The following is a 24,468-nucleotide window of genomic DNA, read 5'->3' on the forward strand; positions in this document are numbered from 1 at the left end:
GGAAAGAAAGAGACAGGCTGGGAGTATGGATCGACCTGTCAACACCCATGTTCAGCGGAGAAACAATTACAGAAGCCAGACCTTCAACCTTCTGCACTCCATAATGATCCTGAGTCTATACTCCCAGAGGGTTAAAGAATAGGAAAGCTATCAGGGGAGGGGATGTGATACGGAGTTCTGGTGGTAGGAATTGTGTAGAGTTGTACCTCTCTTATCCTGTGGCTTTTGTCAGTGTTTCTTTTTTATAAATTAAAAATTAAAAGATAAATAAAGAAGAATAAAATTAAAAAAGAGAGAGACTGTTCAGATAAACTCTTTAGAAATTATATTTACTAGTGTCTTTCATGATTTGCAAATAAAGTGTTCATATGTTTAAAAGTGAGGAAAAAAAAAAAGCTATGATTCACCATGAAGAGAGACATTACATGCAGAAGAGATCTTCCAGTCAAGCATACCCACTGAGTACTCACTTCCTGCCTGCCTGCCTGCCTGCGCTGAAGCCAATCTTGGAACCATAATACCCTCTCCGACCTCATCTCCCCGATAAAGACAGTTTCCTGCAAACATGTCTGCCATTCTGAATACGGCCAAAACTTCCTATTCCCCAGTGGCTTCTCTCTGAGAACATCTACTTTTAGAGTTTGATCTTCCTCAACTCAGCCTGACACATGAGCCAAAGCAGAGACCAGCAAGGAGAGAGAAATTGTCCCTGGAACAGAATCCACTCTATGCCCCCTCTAAGCTTGCAAAGAAGAGGGAGAGGGTAGCCAACAACAGAGAGGGTCAAGATGTCCGGTACATGTGTCTCTAGGCCTGACCTGGGCCTGATGTACTCACAAGATAAAAGCTCTCCCTTTGCACCCAGCGAACAAATGAGATCTGTTTTATGGCTTACATCTGGGTTTGCTTGGCTAGCAACTCTGAGTGCCACTGTTTGCCATTCAGGGAACCGCTTCCCTGCAACTTAATCTCTGCTGGAGATAAGGTTTCCTTCCAGAGGTTAAAGCCCTGGGGTGTGCTAGCAGATCTGGGATGTTGTAAACTTTAGAGGCAGTCAAAGAACACCACAAAATCCTTTCCAGAGCCAGGACATGGCTTGCCCCAAGTTTTGACACCCACCATGGAAAATGGGGGAAAAAAAAAAAAGTGATTCGCTTTACTCTCACCAAGGTTCTTTGAATGCCAACATGGCCCATGCTAGATAGAGGGCAGGCAGCTGCGGCTGAAACAACAGGGAAAGCTTTGTAAATTGGGAAGAAATGAGCATCTGAATCTCCCTCATTCCCGAGTCAAGTTTCATCAGCAGAGTCCCACCCACCTGCTTTTCTCTCTTTTCGGCTTCTTCCAGAGCCTTCCTCAGGGTATTCGCTTCACTAGTGACCACCTGGAGCATGCTGTCAGCTCTCTTCTTCTTTTCCCTAGCCTCACGCTCTGTGGTGTCCAGCTCTGATTTGACTGACATCAGCTGCTTCTCAGCTTTCTCCTTCATCTTCTCCAGCTTGTCTCTGGATTTATTTAGGCCTTCAATGGTTTGGGTCTGTTCCAGAGTTTTAATCTAAGAAGTCAAGAAATAGCCATCATTTTTGTACTTACCAAGGAAAACTGCATGGGCAAGACAAATCAGAAGTCATTCAATGATGGAACCCATTTAACTTTTCTTGTGAATATAGGATGGAATTCACTATCCAGTCTATAGACTTGGCCAAGCACAAGAGGAATATGTCTTAAAACACTGGTAGTTGTTTTTTTTTTTTTTTTTTTTGCTAACTTCCAATTTTATTAATGATTTAATATTGATTTACAAAACTACAAGGTAACATGGGTACAACTCGGCACCATTCCCACCACCAGAGTTCTGAATCTCCAATCCCTCCAGATCTCCTAAGGTTGCAGATATGAGTTAACTATTATTTCTACAATGTCTGTCTATATTTGTATATATTTGCCCATTTTTTTCCAGGATCCCATCTTCTCTTCCTTTCCAAGTCACACCTACACCTATTACTACATCCAAATGTCCCTCCCTTCTTTGTCTTCTCTCTCTCCAGGCCCTGATGTAGTTGGGGTTCAGAACCCTCCAGTCATCTTCCCCCTATCATTTCTCTTCCACTGGGAGTATAGATCAAAATTCTTTCTGGGGTGCAGAAGATGGAAGGTCTGGCTTCTATAATTGCTTCTCCTCTGGACATGGGTGCTGGCAGGTCAATCCATATCCCCAACCAAAACAGTGATAATTTACAGACAACATATCAGAGTGCCTTTACCTGGAAAATCAGTGAGATAAAAAGTAGCTGGTATGAATGTAAAATTAGATCTTCAAATAGTTAGTTGTTACTTACACACAGATTTGCACACTCAGACAAAAGCAACTGTGCTTTTCACCACCATCATCCTTAGGACAGAAACATTAGGAAGAGCAAAGCATCTAGTCTTCCTATGGATTAACACAATGAAGATCCACCAAAACTCCCCACTGACATCCTCAAGTCTTCATCATGAAGTCAAAATTCAGCAGTTTTTCAGAAGGAATGTCTTCCATCGTTGCAGATGCTACCATGACACTATCCAGATTTTCCTGGCCAGAGGACCTCACTGTCCCAGAACTTCATCTTTCCAAAGCCTTACCCCACTAAGGAAAGATAGGCACAGGCTGGGGGTATGGGTCAACCTGCCAACATTCATGTCCAGTGGAGATGCAGCTACAGAAGCCAGACCTTCCACCTTCTACACTCCAAAAAGAATTTTGGTCCATAGTCCCAGAGGGATGAAGAATAAGAAAGCTTACAATGGAGGGGATGGGACACAGAACTCTGGTGCTGGGAACTGTCTAGAATTGTACCCCTGTTATCTTGAAATCTTGCTAGTCATTATTAAATCACTCATAAAAAACTTAAACTAAAAGTTTTTCATAATAAAAATAAATCATCCTTTTAAGGGAAAGAAGTTATGGATCCGGGAGTGACTAGAGAAGAAAATCAGAGAGTAGCTTTTAATGGGAACGAGGTTTCTTAGGAGGAGGCCTTATTTAATTGTGCTGAAATTAGCTAGCAGTGATGTTTATACAGCCCTGCAAATATACTAAGAACCACTGAACAATAGGTTTTAAAGGGGTAAGTTTCAGGGTATGTAAATTTTACCTTGGCAAATTTTTTACTTGAAAGTCCATTTGCAAAGGAGTCTTTTGTTACATTGAAATAAACTTGAAATGAACCAAGTAAAAAAACAGCAGAATTACAATTTGAGCTTGTTACCAGTTCAGAGAAGATTTTCTTCTCAAAAAAAGGAGTGTGAGGGTAATTTGTACTCTTGAGTTTGATGAAAAGCTTTTTTTTTTTTTTTTTTTGCCTCCAGGGTTATTGTGGGGCTCAGTGCCTGCACCATGAATCCACTGCTCCTGGAGGCTATTTTTTACCTTTTGTTGCCCTTGTTGTTTTATCGTTATTGTGGTTATTATTATTGTTGTTATTGATGTCGCTGTTGTTGGATTAGTACAGAGAGAAATCGAGAGAGGAGGGGAGACAAAAAAAGGGGGAGAGAAAGACAGACACCTTAGAAATTATGAGCAATATTGGTGTCATATGGAAATAAGAAGAAGGAGAAATGGGAAAAGTAGCTTAAAAACATTGCTTCTCAGAGGCCAGGCAGTAGCCACAGGTTGAGCACACACATCGCCATGTGCAAGGACCCAGGTTTCAGTTCCTGCTCTCTCTCCCCCCTGCCCATTCCTTCAGGGGTGAAGCTTCAGGACTGGTGAAGTTGGTCTGCAGGTGGCTCTCTTTCTGTCTCACTCTCTACTTCCCCTACGCTCTCAAATTCTCTCTATCTTATCAAATATAGTATTAAAAAGAAGAAAAATGAGCTCTAGAGCAGTGGATTTGTAGTGCTGGCACTGAGCCCCACCGATAACCCTGGTGGCAGAAAAGAAATAATAATAATAATAATAGTAATAAAAAGGCCTGTCATAATTCCTAACTCTGGTGGCTATTATTTGGAGGGTGGGGACACAGAACTATGGTGGTAGGAGCAATATGGAAATACAGAACTATCCTCTGTAATCTTATAATCTTATAAACCACTATTAATCCAAAAAAAGTTGAAATCATTTGAGAAAAAATTAATATATATCCTCTTCTGGTGGATAAAATCCCTCTTTATATTTCTCTTTCTGATGAGTAATAATAGCAAAGCAAACAACTGTCACCTAGCGGTGGAACTGTTGACTTATTTACTGCTGAAGGGTTTTGACCTGGTTGTGACTTACACAGATGGTACTGGGAGGTAAAATCTTCCCGTAGTGTCAGGCTTGAGCACACACCCCTCCCTACTATATAAAACAGCAGAATGAAGGTGCAGGGAGAGAAGCTGTGCTCATCTCAGCTGAGAAGGCAGTTGCACTGCCTGAAGGCAAGAGGAATAGGGGAAGGTATTTTCTAAGATTGGAATGTTACTGATAAGATTGGAATGATACTGATAGATGGCTCTTTGGGCAACAGATATCCAGATGGGGGAAGAAAACATTTTGGGGCTTCGGGCAGTAGCGCATCGGGTTAAGTGCACAGGGCGCGAAGCACAAGGACGAGCATAAGGATCCTGGTTCCAACCCCTGGCTCCCCCACCTGCGGGGGGGGGGAGGGGGGTCGTCAATTCACAAGCAGTCAAGCAGGTCTGCAGGTGTCTAGCTTTCTCTCCCCCTCTCTGTCTTCCCCTCCTCTCTCAATTTCTCTCTGTTCTATCCAGCAACAATGACAACAATAACAACAACAAGAGCAACAAGGGCAACAAAAATGGGGGAAAATGGCCTCCAGGAGCAGTGGGTTTGTAGGGCAGGCACTGAACCCCAGCAATAACCCTGGAGGCAAAAAAAAAACATTTTTATGCCATTTAAGGTGATAAAGGGTGAGCGTTCAGGGGACACCTCCCCTCCTCCCCTGTGTATTACAGCAAAACTAAAACTCTGAGTGCAGCAAAGATGGGAGAGAGTGGAGAGAACAGAGGAGACCCGGTAGGACACAGAGAGAGACAGAGAGAGAGAGAGAGGGAGAGAGAGAGAGGGAGAGAGATGGAGAAAGAGAGAAGCAGCTAGCTCTTCTAAAAATGTGCCATTTTAATGAGCATTGAAGGCACTTGTCTTGTATTCAAGGCAATCAAGACACAGCAGATTTAAGAGGGGGAAATAAAACTTTTACCTCTTCCTTAACTGTCTGAAACAATTGAGATGGGGACCTGACCCAGAGCTGACTTTTATGTGAATGACCTCTTGGGATGGCAGGGCAAACATCTGTTCTCTTGCTCCTCCTGTAAATTACACTCCTCCCTGTTAAAGCCCCCAGGCTCCTATCTCATTTCTTAGCTCATGATGACAAATGCACTTCAATTACCTGACTTGCCCTTGACCCTCCTAGCTCTGAGGCTCCTATATGCACAAAATTAATGTGTTTTTCTTCCTTGAATCTGTCCTTTATTACCAGGGGAGTCTCAGCCAAGAACCATGACGGGACAAGAAAAAAAAATTTGTTTTCTTTTCCTCCCCTAAAATGTCCTCACAAAATTAAGGAAGCCTGGACCAAAAAACCTAAAGTGGTTTTTTTCTTACTACAACACAAACAACTCCTAGAGATGTAGTACTCCTTCCCAGACACAGAGGGGGATTCAGTGACAGACTTACTCAGGTAATTCAAAACTTTTAAACTGGTTCCATTCAGAAGAAAGGAAAGCTCTTGGCAAACGAGTAGCTGCCATGGACATGCGCCTGGAAAGTCTAAGAACAACTACTTTGGAGTGGGGGAGATAACATAATGGTTATGCAAAAAGACCTTCATGCCTGAGACTCCAAAGTCCCAGGTTCAACTGACCATAAACCAGAGCTGAGCAGTGTTCTGGTAAACATAAATAAATAACTGGAAAAATTGGGTTGAAGCATGGCAGAAGAATGAAACTGAACCACTTCATTTCACCACGCACAAAAGCAAACTCCAAATGGATAAGGATTTGGATGGTAAACCAGAAACCATCAAATATTTAGAGGAAAACATTGACAGAACTCTTTTTGATCTAGTTTAAAGGCATCTTCAGGGACTCAAGTCTATTTACAAGGAAAACAAAAATAAACCAGTGGGATTACATCAAATTGAAAAGTTTCTGGATAGCAAAAGAAACCATCTCCCATTGGTGTATTGCACCAAAGTAAAAGACTCTAGGGTAGACAAGAGGGTTCAGGTCCTGGAACATGATGGCAAATTAAAAATAAAATATATATATATATATATATATATATATATATATATATATATATATATATGGGAAAATCTAGAATTTATCATCTTAGAATGGTAAAATTAAGACATTTCTAGATAACATTGTTTGTATGCATATAATCAGTATTACAGCAATAATTTGAGTTAAGGCAGGGTTGGAAACATATGAAAGACTAATTTTCTTAAACCAGAGAGTTATCTCAGCATTATGACACAGGACTTGTATGCCTAAGGTCTTAGCACCCCTTGGTTCAATCCCCAGCACTGCCATATGCCAAAGTTGGGTAATGCTCTTCTCTCTGTCTACCTAGCTACCTATCTCTATCTCTTATTCCCATTATCTCTCACAAACTAAAAATAAATCTTTTGGGGAAAAAAGTTAATGTTCTTTCAAAAAGGAATTTTTCTTTTTTCTTTCCTTCTTTCTTTCTTTCTTTCTTTCTTTTTTTTTGAGTCCAAGGTTATTGCTGAAGCTTGGTGCCTGCACTATGAATCCACTGCTCCTGGAGGTCATTTTTTCCCATTTTTGTTGTCCTTGTTGTTATTATTGTTGTTGCTTTTGGATAAAACAGAGAAAAATTGAAAGAGGAAAAGAAGACAGAGAGGAAGAGAGAAAGCTAGACACCTGCAGACCTGCTTCACTGCCTGTGCAGTGGAGTCAAGGGCTCAAACCAGATCCTTACACTGGTCCTTGCACTTTGTGCCATGTTTCCTTAACCCATCGCACTACCACCTGACCCCCTAAAAAAGAAATTTCTACAAAATTTATAGTTGCCTGTTTAATTAAACTTTAACAGTCATCTGGATATATCTACTGTTTCCTTGTCCAGAATTCATGAAGATATTTACTGTCTAGATATTTTTTAAAGATTGATTCATTGATGACTGATTGAGAGATGGCAAGAGAACCAGAGTAATCACTCTGGCATAGGCGATACTGAGACTTGAACTTGGGGCCTTATGCTTGAGAGTCCAATCCTTTATCCACTGTGCTGTCTCTTGGGCCACAACAATTAAATATTATTTAGCCATAAAATGGGACTGTGAGAGTTAATCTTATGTGACACTGAATACCCAGATAATTACTTAAACTTTATTATTATTATTTTACCAGAGGACTACTCAGCTCTGGCTTATGTTAATGTGGGGGGATGAACATGGGACTTTGGAGCCTCAGGCATGAGAGTCTCTTTGCATAACCACTATGCTATCTACACCCTTAAACTTCTGTATGAGGTATTTTGGTAGCAATATTGATACTAGAAATTAAAACCCTCACAACAGTTGCTAAGGAAGCTTTTACCTTCCCAGTGTGCTTTTGCCTTTCTCCACCCCCTTTCCTAGCCATTTCCGTTTCCTACTTGCCACTTCCAGTTTTATCCTATAAAAGCATTGGCTCTCTGATCAATAGATCCTTTTTGCAGTACCACGCTGCCACGAGTTCCTGAGTCCTCTATCTCCTGCGTTGTTGAGTAAGTAGCAGCCCAGGCTGAGTCTGGTCGAGTTCCCTCCAACCCAGAGAGCACGCACCCAGGGAAGAGGCTCCCACACTAGCCCGGCACCATTTCATATGGCACATTTTCTTTAAAAAGTTACAGATCCTAGATACAGTCTGGAACCGGTACTGTGTAAATGTGTTGTTTTCGCCGGGCTGGCTTCACGGGTGGGTAACAGACGACCAGGGACTCATGGTTGAGCTGTAGGCAGTATCTCTTTATTCATGCAGGACGCAGCGCAATCTATACCAAGCTAGACTAAACTAATACAACTACCAACTAACTAAAACGAACAATGTTGTCCTTACATACTTTCCAAGTAGGGTGTAAACAAGATGTGACATACAGAGGGTGGAGAGAAAAGTGGTGAAAATCAGGGTGTGACAAGGAGAGGGGGCGGAGCAGGCAAGAATTCTACCACTGAACCACCAATGCCCTGGAGGGAGGGTGGTGCTTTATGTAAATGTAAAAGTGATTTATGTAAATAGACCACAGCAGTGATTATGTAAATAGAATACAGTAGTTATGTAAATAGAATACAGTGTTAAGCAGGGGGTATTAAACTAATGAAACAGAAGGGGTTTTTAGAAGCATACCAACATAAATGTGTTCATGTCTACATAAGTTAGGGGCAATTATATGCCCCAAAGGAAAAATGCTTAATAGTCTTCTGTAATTAGACTTAGATCTAATAAGCTCATAAATTCAGTAGAATGGCCTAAAGAAAGCACCATAAATTCTCTAATCAAATATTTATTACTTAGACCTAGACATCTTCCTCTCCTATCCCCTACTTTACTTCACTCAAGCCAGTCAACTAACTATACAAAAGAAAGATTTACTCTTTCATCTTTTAATATCTTCTGACAGGACATCAACATTATTGCCACCCCTTGCCAATCACTTTAGAAGAAGCACTGTCTACAACTGGCCAAGAGATAAACTGAACATATATATCAAGTAAAGGACAATTGTTGTCACTATGACAACCTTTTTTAGAATCATCTTACAAGTAAATGCAAAAAAGACTCAAGGTTAGCTTAGACTACACTAAAAACTTAAACTACACTAATAGGTCTATTTCCTCCTCCCTAACTCAAGGTCAGATTCTGTAAACCTTATCTTGGCTTGGATACAACAAATGACATTCAAGGCTTTAACAATTGGGAGAAAGTCTAAGCTTGTCATACAAAGAAGGGACTACAAAAACTAGAAAAAGAAAAAGAGACTGTTTCACTTAATTATGGGATTTTTGGCCAATATCATGTAATCCAACACCTGAGGTACTATTCAGGGAATCGTTGGATTACATGGATACTATCTATGGTCTGAGACCTCTAACAGATCTCTCTCTTTATCATCGCTTGTCACTGCCATAAGGAGTGTCATCATAAGCTGTTTAGTGGGCCTCTCCAGAATCTTGTCCTCACTATAAACTAGCAGTGGTTAAGGACTGTCCCAGTCTCTGAAGGAAGGCTGGGTCATCATAGTCTGCCACTTGAGGAAGACTGGTCCTGAAATGAGTGCAGCCTTAAGATTCCCAGTTGTGACCAGGGACTCTGAACTCAATCTGACAGGGATTTGGAAGTTATGCAGACTCCTGTGATAAATGTCAATGGATGTGAGCCCCCAGGTCAGATCAATGCGGTAAACAATTTATATATTTATTTATATACTTATATGATTTGTATTTATATGATCAATTTATATATTTTCTTTAAATTTTGGAGCTACTTTCTGTTCTAATCTGGCTTTCTAGTTCTATTCTGAACTCTGACACCATCTTCCCATACAGTATTGTTAGTCCACCTCCATGTTAACTATCAAGCTCATGCAAAAATTACTAAAGATATGCACCCCAGGAACATACCTGAAATAGACTTCCTAGCTTCTTTCCAACCTAAGGTCCCTATTCTCATCTGCTCTATTCCTAATGTTTGGTTCCTGTTTATTTTGTCCTGTTTTGTATCTTACTGCCTTTCAGCCACCAAGCTGCAGATGTTATGATTCCGTCCTGAACTCCCTGGGTAGAAGACCTCACCATAGTGTCCTGGAACCTTATCTCCCCAGAGCTCTAGCACTAGGGAAAGAGAAATAGGCTGGGGGTCTGGATCAGCTTGCCAATACCCATGTCCAACGGAGAAGCAATTACAGAAACCAGAACTCCCACCTACTTCACCCCAGAAATTTTGGTCCATACTCCCAGTAGGAGAGAAATGATAAAGGGAAAATGACCAGAGGACTCTGAACTCCTACTCCATCAGGACCCAGAGACAGAATGGAAAAAAGAGGGAAATTAGGAAGTAGTAATAAGTATAAGTGTGATTTGGCAGAGGGGAGAAGATGGGACCATGGGTGAAAGAATAGGCAAATACATACAAAAATAGATAGGTCTAGAAATAATAGTTGACCCATCTGTGCAACCTTAGGAGAGAATGGCAATACAGAACTCTGATGGTGGAAACAATGAGGAGTTGTACCCCTGTTACCTGGTAATTTTGCAAATCAATATTAAATCACTAATAAGATTTTTTAAAATAAATATACCCCCTTTATCTTGTGATTTTGTAAATCACTAATAAAATAATAATGATGATAATAATAATAATGAAAGTTGAGCACTTGCCTTAAGCTCATTTGTGTCAGCCAGTTTGGCTTTGAGCTCTGTGTTGGAGTCTCGGCACTCACTCAACTCTTTCTGCAGCCTCTCCACCTTCTTCTGTAACTTCCTTGTGGAGAGGTTGGCCTCATCCCTCTCCACAGCCAAGTGGGTCCGCATTTGCTTCTCCTGCTCCAGCTGGGCAATTTTCTGCCGCAGAAGATTCATGTGCAGCTCTTTGCTCTCCAGTCTTTCTCTCTGAAGCTTTAGCTATTTGACACAAACAGGGGTATTATTATTATTATTATTTTAACTAAGAATGGACTCACCAATCAATATAAATGAACTGCGCAGGCTATGTTGCTCTCTCTGAACACATCAAGAGGACTAAATTGTCAACCAGAAAACAGGATATAGGTTTCCTTGTCCTGATAGCTTTTTTTCTCTCCATATTTTTCCTAAGAAGTAATGGTGCGCAAAGTCTAAGATAGAAGAAACAGAACTTCAACCTCTGATTTTCTCTGGGCAGCACATGTACCATCACAATCAAACTGCAAAATCTCTTCAGAAACTACAAAAAAATAAAGCAAAAATAATGAGGCAGACAAACTCCAGGATGAAAGTTACCTAGGCAGTGGAACAGTACTGCAGGTACTGTGTGTGTGTTTCTCTCTGACTCTATCTCTCTCCTTAATTTCTCACTGTCTACTCAAATAAAACTAAAATTATAAAAAAAAAAAAAGGTTCCCAAACACAGAGGATTCATCACACAGGCTTACCAAGCCCCAGTGATAACCCTGCTGGCAATTTAAAAAAAACTAAATTAAAATAATAAAAAAATGATAACTACTCTGGTAATTTTCTTTCTTCTGATAAGAGATAGACTGCAAATTAGGATCAAAAAACCTAGATTGATTGTTTGTTTGTTTTTTTCTGGACATCTCCAGGGTTTCACTACTCAAGGCTAGCTTTTTTAGATAGAGTCAGAGTCAGAGAGGGAAAGAAACCACAGCACCGAAGCTTCCTTCACTGCACTGGGGAGCCAGTCCTAACCTGCCTGGATCAAGCACAGGGCAGAGTAGAACACTGCTCCAGTGAGTTATTTCACCGCCTCTGTGCTGGTTTACGCTAACTCCTTAGAATTGGGTTGATTGGCACCAAACATGAGAAGTGGGGTGTGTGTGTTGTTGTTGTTGTTGTTGCTGCTGCTGTTGTCATGTTGCTGTTGTTGCCTAGGATCAAACTAAACCCAGGACCCTCCATAAAAGTAAACAGATAGAGATTTATAAATGTTAACAACCTCACAAGGTAGATACCGTCCCCATCTGAGACATAAGGCAACAGAAAAGTGGATGTACATAGCTGGTCCAAGGTCAGACAGCCTGGTAGAATCAAACTGAAACCCAGATGAGACTCATCTCAAAGTTTGCTCACTCAAGTTCTACTACAGAATTTTTCTCCCAATACCCATGATAAGCCCACATCTGTGTTTTCCTCTTTCTTTCTCCACTGCCAATGATGACAGAACTAATCATTACATTTTATCGTTTTCATTCAGCCATTCACTTACCTTGTTGAACTATTTCTAAGTCTTTAGAATCAGTGGAAAATCAGCTCTTGAATTTCTAGCGCCAAAGAATTTTAAAAGGCATCTTACACACACACACACACACACACACACACACACACACACACACACACACACACACACCAGTTCTCCTCTTCTCCCATAATAATAGAAAGTCTTTTAAATTAATCAAATGTAGAGTGAATACTACTTCAGGTTCAAGCTCAAAACTCCTTTGTAGCTATGGTTAGGCACCAGAGTGCATTCTGGGTGATTTGAGCACATGTTTACACAGATAAGTCTGGGAGCTTTCTTTCAAAACAGCTTCTACATTCTCTTTGGCATGCCTTCTCTTGATTCCTTCCTTTCCTAGTTTTCTGCATGTAATACCTACAGTGGGTCTAGGCACCATTTTGATTGACAGTCAGTAAGAACACCTTTAAGGATGGAAGACAATTGTATTAGAATGAGCTCATATTTTAAAAACTCAAAGAGCAGAACTACCACTTTACCCTAAGCTACATGCCTCTGGAAATGTATGTAGGAAGTAAAACAAAATGTTTCTAGGACAGGGGTAGATAGCATAATGGTTATGCAGAGAGACTTGTGTCTAAGGCTCTGAAATCCCAAATTCAATTTCCTGCGCCACCATAAGCCAGAGCTGAGCAATGCTCTGGGAAAAAAAAAAAAAAAAAACTTTTTTCTACTTTTTTCAGCCACTGTTCCCCAGTACTGCCATTACCAACAGAAACTTAGGTAATACATTTGCCTTCTTTTTAGATTTGAACGAGAAACTCAAAGTCTAAGGTATATTCTAAAAGCTGTGTATTAGCTACATCAATAAATCTGCCTAAGGTGAGTTACTTTTCAATTTTTTAAGTGTCTCAGCAAGTGTCTAGCAAGTTCCTGTGTCCCCTACCTTTCTCTGTAAGTTGTGGGTGATGGTCTTGTTTTCAATGACTACGTTGCTCTCAAGGCGGACCAGCTGCTCTGTTCGAGCTAAAACCATATCCAGACGCATGTCGAAGCCAAGTTCAGCTGCCATCTGGTCCAATTTCATTTTCTCTGAGAGCTGATCCAGAAATTTAAGGTACTAAACCCAAGAATGAAAAAAGAAAAGAAAGAAAACAGAACACAGAAATCAAGTTAATAGTATAGCTACAGGCCCTTTGAAATATAACTGAAATATGCCTACTATCTACAAAACGGAGGACACCCCCCCCCAACACTTCATCTGCACTATTCCAGCCTTTAGATCCATGATTGTTCAACAATTTGTTTGGCTTTATATGTTAATTCTCTTTTCAGCCACCAGGTTCCAGATGCTAGCAGGATTCGACCAGAATTCCCTGGACAAACAACCCCACCAATGTGCCTTGGAGCTCCGCTTCTCCAGAGCCCTGCCCCAGTAGGGAAAGAGAGAGACAGGCTGGGAGTATAGATCGCCCTGTCAATGCCCATGTTCAGTGGGGAAGCAATTACAGAAGCCAGACCTTCAACTTTCTACATCCCATAATGATCTTGGGTCTATACTCCCAGAGGGCTGAAGAATAGGAAAGCTATCAGGGGAGGGGCTGTGATACGGAGTTCTGGTGGTGGGAATTGTGTGAAGTTGTACCCCTCTTATCCTATGGTTTTGTCAATGTTTTCTTTTTATAAATAAAAAATTTTAAAAAATAAGTCCTTTCCTGTGCCCCCCACCCTCCCCCTAAAAAAAATTTTAGAAAAACCTCAAGAAACCTCAGTTCGGAGCCTGATTCCACAGTTTAGTGGTGCATTTACAAACTACCTTTTGAGCTCCATGCCCTGACCCTTATCCAAATTCTCATAACATTCCCTCCTGGTCAATGACCTTGATGCTCAACCTAGTTTCATCCACTCTTCTTAAACCTTGACAGATGACAAATTTGACCACAACCTATCTCTCTTTATTTGACCTGGTTGACATGTTGTTGCCACCAAGATCCTTCCATTGTAACCCAACCCCTAGAACCCACCCATTTATGTACCATGAACAGTTTTTCAGACCTATGAGAGCCCTTGGTTGTAATGGCAGAAAATATTGGCTTAGCTGATGCCATTCTACTCTTCTTGGCTTCGACAGATCCTTCCAAAAGTAAGCCTCTCTAAACACATGAATTTGGACAGCAAGTTTTGTTTTTAGTAAGTTAAAAAGCTTTAAGAAATTTCTAGAAGGCAGTTTTCCACAGACATATGAGGAAATGCTCCATGTCACTCATCATTAGTGAAATTCCAACTAAAGCTACACTGAGATTCAACCTCACACCTGAGAGAATGGCCTACATCGACAAAACAGGTAATAATAGGTGTTGATGATATGGAGAGAAAGAAATTCTGATGCACTGCTGGTGGGATTACAAACTGGTGCAGGTCCTTTAGAAACCTGTATGGAGAGTCCTCAATCAAATAAAAATACCTGATGATTCAGCAACACCACTCTTGGACTTTTGTCCAAAGAATATAAAGACACTAATTCAATGGGACATATGCACCCCTGTGTTTATAGTGACATTATTCACAAGAGCCAAAGAGTAAAAGCAACCTAAGTGCCCACTGACATATGACTGGACAGAGAATTTATGGGTATGTACTCCATGAAATACTACTCTGCAACCCAAAAATGGTACTGTAAGTAAAGAAATGAAAGACAGTGACTCAGTGGTTTCACTCACATGTGAGATCTAAAGAACTGAAACATATGTGCTTATTTTAAAAAGAAGATAAAGGGCTGGTGGTGCACACACTACAGCGTGCAAGAGGACCAGGGTTTAAGCTCCCATCCCCACCCTCGGGGGAACTTTCATGAGCAGTGAATTGGTGCTGCAGATCTCTCTCTCTCTCTCTTTCGCTCGCTCGCTCGCTCGCTCTCGCTCTCTTCCTCTTTAACTCTCTCAATTTCTCTCTGTCTCTATCCAAAATAAATTTTTAAAAATTATAAAACATGGGAGTTGGCGGTAGCACAACAGGTTAAGTGCATATGGCGCAAAGTGCAAGGATAGCATGAGGATCCCGGTTCGAGCCCCCGGCTCCCCACCTGCAGGGGAGTCGCTTCACAGGCGGTGAAGCAGGTCTGCAGGTGTCTGTCTTTCTCTCCCCGTCTGTCTTCCCCTCCTCTCTCCATTTCTCTCTGTCCTATCTAACAATGATGACATCAACAACAACAATAACCACAATAATAGAAAACAACAAGGGCAACAAAAGTGGAAAAATAAATATAAATTAATATTTTTTAAAAATTTAAAAACTGTTTAAATAACATTTTAAAAAGTATAAAACATATGAAATAAATAAGAAATAAAGAAGTTATCTCCAAAACTCCGTGAGAACTACAGTGATTATCTTTGGGAGGGTAGAGGCACAGACATTTGGTAGTTGTATGTTGTGGAACTGTACCCTGTAATCTTATAATTTTGTAAACTACTATTAATCACAAAAGTGGCTGGGGAAAAAATGTCTGTAAGAACCTGCCCTATGACCAAGCAATTTCTGTCCTGGGGGTTTACTCAAAAGAAACAAAAACACCTATCAAAAATGATCTATATATACCTATGTTCATAACAGCACAATTTGTAATAGCCAAAATTTGGAAGTAACCCAGAGGTCCAAGACAGTTGAATGGGTAAGGAAATTATAAATATACATAATGAAATACTGCTCCACTGTTAGAAATGATGAAGGCTGGAACAGTGCAGATGAAGAGTTGGGGGGGGTCTCTGTTCTGTAGACAACTAGTAGGCATATTTTAGTTATATTCAAAAGGACCTGTGGCTATACTAGTTATTTTTTTCTCCCTGAGCCTGAAATCTGATATACAGATGGATCCAAATTATTGTCTGGGGAGATGATGCCATGGCTGGAAAAAGGACTAGAAGGCTGGATCAGGGAAGAGAGTAGCTCCAAAATATGAGAGAGGTGTATAAATATTGTTGGCTGAAAACCCCATCGATTTGATGTGATCAGTCAACGACTTGCTTGGCTTTATATGTTAATGCTCTTTTCAGCCACCAGATTGCAGATGCTAGCATGATGCCAACCAGACTTCCTTGCACAGACAATCCCACCTGTCCTGGAGTTCCGATTCCCCAGAACTCCATCCCACTAGGGAAAGACAGAGGCAGGCTGAGAATATGACTGACCTGTCAATGCCCATGTTCAGCGGGGAAGCAATTACAGAAGCCAGACCTTCCACCTTCTGTATCCCACAATGACCTTGGGTCCACACTCCCAGAGGGTTAAAGAATAGGAAAGCTATCAGGGGAGGGGATGGGATACAGAGTTCTGGTGGTGGGAATTGTGTGGAGTTGTACCCCTCTTACCCTATGGTTTTGTCAATTTTTCCTTTTTATAAATAAAATAAAATAATAAAAAAATTTTAAAAAGAAATGATGAAGTCTCCTTTGCTTCATTTTGGCTGAAACTTGAAGACATCATGTTAAGTGAAATAAGCCAAAAAGAGGAAAAATATGAAAGGATCTCATTTTTAGGTGGAATTTAAGAAATAGGAACAGAAAAGGAAAACACAAAACTTGAACTGGGTATAGTGTATTGCCCCAAAGCAAAGGATTCTGGGAAAGCAGGAGGGAGGGAGCAGAGGTCAACTTTGAGATCCTGTTGCATGATGCATGGGGAGATGTGCCAATAACTGCACTGTAAACTATTAATCTCCCGATTAAAAAAAAATATCTGGAAGAGCTCTTAAATTATCAAAGTTAAAGGGACAACATTCTAGGACACTGTGCCCATACTAAAGAAGTTGAAGCTCATGTTTTGACAGATTAAAGTTGAAAATTTGCTCTAGGATCTTCCTCTACTTAATTTCTGAAATTTATCTGGATTAGGTGCTGAAATACTAAGTAATACTAAGTGTTTGTTTGTTTGTTTTGGTTTTGTCTCCAGGGTTATAGTTGGGCTCAGTGCTGGCACTATGAATCCACTGCTCCAGGCAGCCATTTTTTCCATTTTTATTGGATAGGACAGAGAGAAATTGAGAGGGGAGGGAGAGAGGAGAGAGAGAGAGAGAGAGAGAGAGAAGTTCGACCCCTGCAGACCTGCTTCTCCACTTGTGAAGCATACTTCCCTGCAGGTGGGGAGTGTGAGCTAGAACCCAGATCCTCGTGCAGGTCCTTTCACTTCATATTAGGTGTGCTTACCCAGGGTGCACCACCACCGGGCCCCAGGTCTTGAAACAGAATGATGCTAATTAAGTGCTTGCTAGATGAATAAGCTCTCTCTATTGTCAACAAGCTCTCTCTATTGTCATTTCTATCTCTGTAATGTTCTCATTGTGATAACTTTTCATCCATCTGGCATGTTCATGAAATTATATGTTTAAATAGGAATAATTTCTTGGTGACTGTAGCCTACCAGTTTAAAGCCCAGAACAATCTATATTTTTATCATCTGGATGTAAGTGCACATTTTCCAATTTTGTTAAGAAGCACATACAAAATGTTATATCATATACCCACTCCTGTACAATCCAGTCTTATAGTCATCTCTTCCCAAGTCTGTGGAATGCATTAATGTCTTAAAATCTAGTTCATTATATACCATGAAATTAAGATAACTTTCTGGTATGTTATTTTTAAATGTCAAAGACTAGTTATAGTATATACTCAGAGTTGTAAAAAAAAAATTATCTGATTCCATAATGTCATAGGTGGCTTTTATGTCTACATTATTTTATCTTTTTTTTTTTCTACCAGAACACTGATCAGCTCTGGCTGATGGAGGTACAGGGGATTGAACCTGAGCCTCAGGTGTGACAGTCTATTTGCATAACCATTATGCTGTCTATCCCCATCCTACATTGTCATTTCTTTATGCTGTAAGAGCTCCCCTCTTTGGAAATTCTCACTTCTCAATTGTGTGAGTGAAAACCAAATACCCTCTGAGGGGGGGGGGGGAGAATACAGGTCCAAGAAGGATGACAGAGGACCTAGTGGGGGTTGTATTGTTAAATGGGAAACTGGGGAATGTTATGCATGTACAAACTATTGTATTTACTGTTGAATGTAAAACACTAATTCCCCAATAAAGAAATTTAAAAAAAAAAAAGAAGAAGAAAACCAAATAACCATTAATACTGTTGTTTGGACTTTAAAACAACCCATAACTAATACCACATGAGAGCAACAGACAACTACCTGAACAGTGGAGGGTAAGGTGATTCTTTGCTATTTTGTTTTCTCTCTCTCTCTCTCTCTCTCATTAAAAAAAAAAAATGAGCCAGAGAAGTGGCTCAGTGGCAAAGTACCTACATGAGACCTACAATGTGATCTCCAGCATCCTATTAGGAAAAAGACTGGAGCAAGTCAATACCCTAGAGAGAAAGTGCCTATTTCAAGGATCTTGATGAAGAATGCTAGAAGGATCACGGCACACTGTGCTCATGTTGTGTTCATTTGAATCAGAGCTTAACATGAATACATCCTCTTCTGTTTTGTGGCAGCTTCAATACCTTGCAATTAAATTTAAACTCTCTACAACTTAGCTTTTCAATTTTACAAGCTGACTCTCCTTTGCTAGGAAATACAATTCTTAGCCAGAGTGAAAGTCACCACAGACAGAAACCATTTACATGCTTTGCTTTCAAAACCAAGACTTATTTTGACTTAATCTCAATTATAATTAATGAGTCATTGTAATGAAAAAAAGGAATGCATAGCAATGTAGCCAGAATTCTTGTTCTTGATGGATTGCTTCTACAATCAAGAGGATATTAGATCCTTTATCTTAGTCCTGGAGAAACCCCTCCCTGAATAAAATTCTCTTGACTTCAAGAAGTTTGGAGTTGTGACTGGGTGGTGGTGCACCTGGTTAAGTGCATGTATTACAATGCGCAAGGACCCAGGTTCGAGCCTCTGGTCCCCACCTGCAGGGGGAAAGCTTTACGAGTGGTAAAGCAGGGCTGCAGGTGTCTGTCTCTCTCCCTCTCTATCACCCCCCTTCCCTCTTGATTTCTGGTTGTCTCTATCCAATAAATAAAGATAATACAAAAAAAATTTTTAAAAAAAGAAGTTTGGAGTTAGTTGAAAGAGATTAACTTAACTAAGGGTGGGTTGGGGGGGAGGGTAGGTAGCATAATGGTTATGCAAAGAGACTCTTACATCTGAGGCTCAAAATCCCAGGCTCAGTCCCCCCCACACCACCATAAACCAGAGCTGATCAGTGCTCTGGTAAAAACAAACAAAAGCATGGATACAAGTGGCCAAGGAGGTAGCTCAGGGGATAAGAGTGCATGATTTGCAAACCTGTCACCAGAGTATGTTCTAGGCTCTTTCTCTTTCTCTCATTAAATAGATAATTATTTTTTAATATATATATATTTTTTTATTTAATGGAAAGGGGAAAACTAGAGGACTATTCAGCTCTGGTGATGCTAGGGATTGAACCTTCAGAGCATCAGGTTTAAAAGTCATTTTGCATAACCATTATGCCATCTGTCCAGACCATAAGTACTTTTTAATATTGCAATGAGGAATGAACCCTGTTCCTTAGGTATGCTCGATGTCACCACCAATCAACTTCTCTGCCATACCTTTTTCATCCTTTATCTCTTTGAAAGGAAGAAAGAGAGTGGAAAAGGAGAGAAAGAGAGAGAGAAGAGAGAGGCCACAGCACCTCCCCAGTTCTATGGCACTTTTATCAGGTGTCAAGGATCAAGCCCAGGGCTTCACAAACAGTAAATCATGTTCCCTACTAGGTGAGCTGTCTCAAACAAATAATCTTTTTTTTTTCTTTTTGCCACCAGCATTATCACTGGGGCTTGGTGCCTGCACAACTCCACCGTTCTTGGCAGCCATTCTGTTTTTGCCTTTCTTTTATTTATAGGTGTGAGAAAGGAAAAAAATAGAGATGTAAGAGAGAAAAAGAAAGAGGACAAACAATTACAGCAATGCTCAGCTGCTCATGGAGTTCCCCCTTTGCAGGTCAGGACCAGGGACTTGAACCCAAGTCTTTGCACACAACAACAGATGGGCTTCACTGAGTCAGTCACCACCTCAGCTCCCCAAAACAAATAATCTTTTAAAAAATAAAATAAAATAGGTAGATGGTGTCAATTAGGGTAATGAGTGCTGTGACAGAGACAGGCACAGGCTCCATGAAAGAGAGAAGAGGAGTTAATGTTGCCAAGTCTTAAAAAGACTGTCAGCTCAATAAGTTGAGAACATTGTCTCTGAAAAAATGACAATGAGAAATAAAGATGTCAAGGGGATCTGTTTGTTATTCTCCAGGAGACTGCTATTCCCAACTCTTAAAGTCTTTTTTTTTCTTTTTTTTTTTTTAATTGGGAAGTTAAATCCATTTGCAAGGAAAATAAAACAAACAACAACAAAAATAAATAAAACAATAAACCAGTGGGACTATATGAAATTGAAAAGCTTCTGCATTAGGAACCAAGCACACCCATCTAAAAATATTTTTGTATACCTATGTTCATAGCAGCACAATTTGTAATAGCTTGGAAAATTTGTAAAAACCTGGAAGCAACCCAGGTGTCCAACAACAGATGAGTGGCTGAGTAAGTTGTGGTCTAGTGTTGTTAAAATTTTCGGAGGCTCTTGCCGGCCGGGCTAGCTTCACTGGCGGGTAACAGAGACGCAGAGACAACGGCTGGGCAGGGAAGCTGTATTTCTTTATTCAGGAACAACGATTCATAAACTAAGACAAACTAATCACCAAACAAAACTGTGCTGTCTCTTTGCTGCGGCGCAAGCATTCTCTCTTACTCCGGAACTCTCGAACTCAGGAACCCCCTGAACTCTGCAACTCTTGAACTCTGGCGGGTTTCCTAGGGGCGGGGCCAAGCAGGCCCCGCGAAATTAACAGGACTGATCTAATTCTCTTGGCGGGGGAGAACTAGAACCCAATGTAAAGCAGACAACAGTCTAGATACACAATGGAATACTACTCAACTGTTAATGATGAATTTGCCTTCTTCACCTGATCTTGGATGGAGATTGAAGGAATCATGTTAAGTGAGATAAGTCAGAAAGAGAAGGATGAATCTAGGATGATCCCACTCATAGACAGATTTTGATAAATAAGAACAGACAGGAGACACAAGGCAGAACTTGAACTGGAGTTGGTATATTACACCAAAGCAAAGGACTCGGGGGTGGTGGGGGTGGGGGGCTCAGGTCCTGTAACGTGATGGTGGTGGAGGAGGACCTAGGTAAGAGGTTAGATTGTTATGTGGGAAACTGAGAAATGTTACATGTGTGCCAACTACTATAATTTACTGTCAACTGTAAACCACTAAATAAATAAGTGATTTTTAAAACAGAATATTCAGTTTTCATAACCCAAGGAGCTCCAGTCTTCTCTCCTGCAATAGCCTCATCAATTATGTCAGGTGTCAACCATGTCTCTGCTCTCTTTTCCCTCTCATGCCTGCCTCTTCTCGCCACTCAAATCTTACTCTTTCTTCAAAGATGAGCTGAACTGTTTCCTCTCCTGAGAATCCCTCCCTGTATCCAGAAGGTATGGGGTGATGGTAGATAGCATAGTGGTTATGCAAACAAATTCTCATGCCTAAGGCCCCAAAGTTCTAGGGTCAATCTCCTGCACTACCATAAACCAGAGTTGAGCAGTGCTCTGGTGAAAAAAAAAAAAAAAAAAACTACTCAACATTCATAAGAAGACTTCTATAACCTTGACTTTCCTGATAATAACAATTTTACTTTGATAATATCCCATCAAAACTGGACTTGGAACCCCTTCCAGTTCATGAAAGGAAAGAAAATGATCAACAATTTGTTCTGCTTTCTATCTTAACTCTTTTTCAGCCATCAGGTTCCAGTTGCTACCAGGATGCCAACCTGACTTTGCTGGGCAGACAACCCCACCACTGTGTCCTGGAGCCCCGCTTTCCCCAGAACCCCGCCCCACTAAGGAAAGAGAGAGGCAGGCTGGGAGTATGGATCGAGCTGTCAACACCCATGTTCAGCGGGGAAGCAAATACAGAAGCCAGACCTTCCACCTTCTGCAACCCACAATGACCTTGGGTCCATACTCCCAGAGGGATAAAGAATAGCAAAGCTATCAGGGGAGGGGATGGGATACAGAGTTCTGGTGGTGGGAGCTGTGTGGATTTGTACACCTCTTATCCTATGGTCTTATCAGTATTTCATTTTATAAATAATTTTTTTTAAATCAGAAGGTATTATACTCTTCACTCAGTTCCTATTGCATTTTATTAATCAGCACATCTAATACTTAGAGCCTCATAGTACAGCAAATTATTTCAAAGTCTGCCTATTCTGTGAAATTTTGACCCTCTTAAAAAATAAAGAACTGAGTTAGTCATACCTTAACTCAGGCTCTCACATATAATAAGTTTTTATTTGTTGAGTTTAACTGAATTAACTGGAATCAAGGGAACTCTAAATAACAGAAATATGATTCTAAACCAATATCCATAGCTTCTGAAAATCTGTATGTAGCTCAGAACTTGACCAACATATAGAAAGTTCTATAAAATTCTGGACATTTTTCAGGTCAAATTGTACACTGAAGCCACTGTTTTCACCCATGGGCATACCCTCTGGTTATTACTTTTTGCTTCTCAACATTCAAGTTGTCTCGCAAAACATCTCCAGAATCCAGCTCTCCCTCCAGGTGTGTTAGCTGACCCTGAAGAGTCTCCAACTTGTTCTCAGCCTTCTGGGCCCTCTGGAGAGCTTTCTGGTGAAACCCAGTTTCTTTTCTCAACTGTTCCACAAGCTCAGATATTTGGGCTTCAAGCTGGGAAACCATCTGGAAACAAAGAAACAGAACAAGGATTTGCTTTGTTTTAGATGCAACAAAGTGTTAAAAAAAAAAAAAAATCATGTGTTCTGCCCAAGCAACAAAAGTATTTATAACATGAACCACTTGGTAAAAATCAAATCTTAAAATTCATTGACTAATGTATTTGCCTTGTTCTAATAAATTATTTTGCTTGCTGTTTTTCTAACTGCCTTTTTTCTTTCTTCTTTTTTTTTATTAATTTTATTGGGAGGGGGTAATGATTTACTGTATAATCATTAACACATAGACACAGCCTCTCATCTTCCCTTAATTGGTGTCTAGAAGACATAACAGGATCTCAATGTCACTTCATGCTGTCCCTTCCTTCCTTCCTTCCTTCCTTCCTTCCTTCCTTCCTTCCTTCCTTCTTTCCTTCCTTCCTTCTTTCCCCAGAGTCCTCTGTTGTGCTACAATATGTCAAAACCTAATTCAAGTTTCACCTAATGTTTTCTCTTTTATGCTTTGTCCTTAAGTTCCACCTATAAATGAGATCATTTGGTACTGGTCTTCCTCTTTCTGATTTTTCGCACTCAACATGCTACCTTCAAGTTCTAAGATATTGCAAAGGAGATGGCTTCATCTTTTTTAACAGCTGTATAGTGTTCCATTACATATGATCCAGTAATTCCTCTCCTGGGGTTATACCCCAAGGACTCCATAACACCCAACCAAAAAGAGGTGTGTACTCCTATGTTCATAGCAGCACAATTCATAATAACTAAAACCTGGAAGCAACCCAGGTGCCCAACAACAGATGAGTGACTGAGAAAGCTGTGGTATATATACACAATGGAATACTATGCAGATATCAAGAACAATGAACCCACCTTCTCTGACCCATCTTGGACAGAGCTAGAAGAAATTATGTTTAGTGAACTAAGTCAGAAAGATAAAGATTAGTATGGGATGATTCCACTCATCAACAGAAGTTGAGTAAGAAGATCTGAAAGGGAAACTAAAAGCAGGACCTGACCAAGTAAAAACCCTGTGGTGAGGGGTAGACATGCAGCTTCTTGGGCCAGTGGGGGTGGGAGTGGGTGGGAGGGATGGGTCACAGTCTTTTGGTGGTGGGAATGGTGTTTATGTACACTCCTAGTAAAATGTAGTCACATAAATCACTAGTTAAATAATACGAGAGGGGGAAAATTAATTGTATGTCTCGAAGTTTTTAAAACACAGACTGAGTCTTTTTAATGTATATAGGCTATGTATTTGATATGCGGACTCTCTCAAAAGCCTAGACCAAGTAGATCAGAAGCAACCAATAGCACAGCTATATACAAGATACTGGGTACTGTACAGCAAACCCTAACAAAAGGACTTTTCAAAGTTAACCCAATTACCAAATAATGTGATGATGACATTAACTATCCATTGTCTTTTTGAACCCTAAGACAGCAGGAACCTCACATCTCCACTATAGAGCCTATATTTCCCCCAGTCCTGGAACCTTTGGATAGGGCCCACTTTCCTGTATGCCTCTCCCAATCCATATCAAATAATATTGCATCTGCCGATGGCAACCTAATCAACACAACAATTGCCACCTCAACAAGCTTCACCTCAGACTGTGTCCAGAGACTTCACGTGTGGAATGACTACCCTTGAGCTTCATTACTCGGGTGAGACCTTTCTTTTCATAGTATACTCTAATTCCATCTCAGGTGGTTCACTTTCTAACAAAGTCCCAAAACCTAGATATACACTAGTTTCAGTGATAGAGAGCATATGTTCACA

The 24,468-nt window shown here is 40.5% G+C and overlaps 2 protein-coding genes across 2 annotated transcripts in view; one reads left to right on the top strand and one right to left on the bottom strand.

Annotated features, from left to right (window-relative positions):
• RMND1 (required for meiotic nuclear division 1 homolog) overlaps positions 1 to 24,468 on the top strand; it is a 630,052-nt gene that overhangs the window by 465,638 nt on the left and 139,946 nt on the right. The gene's annotated exons all lie outside the window — the stretch shown is intronic.
• The window catches only part of CCDC170 (coiled-coil domain containing 170), a 90,065-nt gene that overhangs the window by 562 nt on the left and 65,035 nt on the right, over positions 1 to 24,468 (bottom strand). Inside the window, exons 10-15 of the mRNA XM_060205122.1 lie at positions 22,498 to 22,698; positions 12,836 to 13,009; positions 10,377 to 10,619; positions 1,319 to 1,555; positions 1,167 to 1,222; positions 896 to 1,042 (exon numbers count right to left, since the gene is read on the bottom strand). Coding sequence (XP_060061105.1) covers positions 896 to 1,042; positions 1,167 to 1,222; positions 1,319 to 1,555; positions 10,377 to 10,619; positions 12,836 to 13,009; positions 22,498 to 22,698 — 1,058 coding nt within the window. The remainder of the gene's footprint in view (positions 1 to 895; positions 1,043 to 1,166; positions 1,223 to 1,318; positions 1,556 to 10,376; positions 10,620 to 12,835; positions 13,010 to 22,497; positions 22,699 to 24,468) is intronic.

The sequence above is a fragment of the Erinaceus europaeus genome, chromosome 13, assembly GCF_950295315.1.
Source record: "Erinaceus europaeus chromosome 13, mEriEur2.1, whole genome shotgun sequence".
NCBI lineage: Eukaryota > Metazoa > Chordata > Mammalia > Eulipotyphla > Erinaceidae > Erinaceus > Erinaceus europaeus.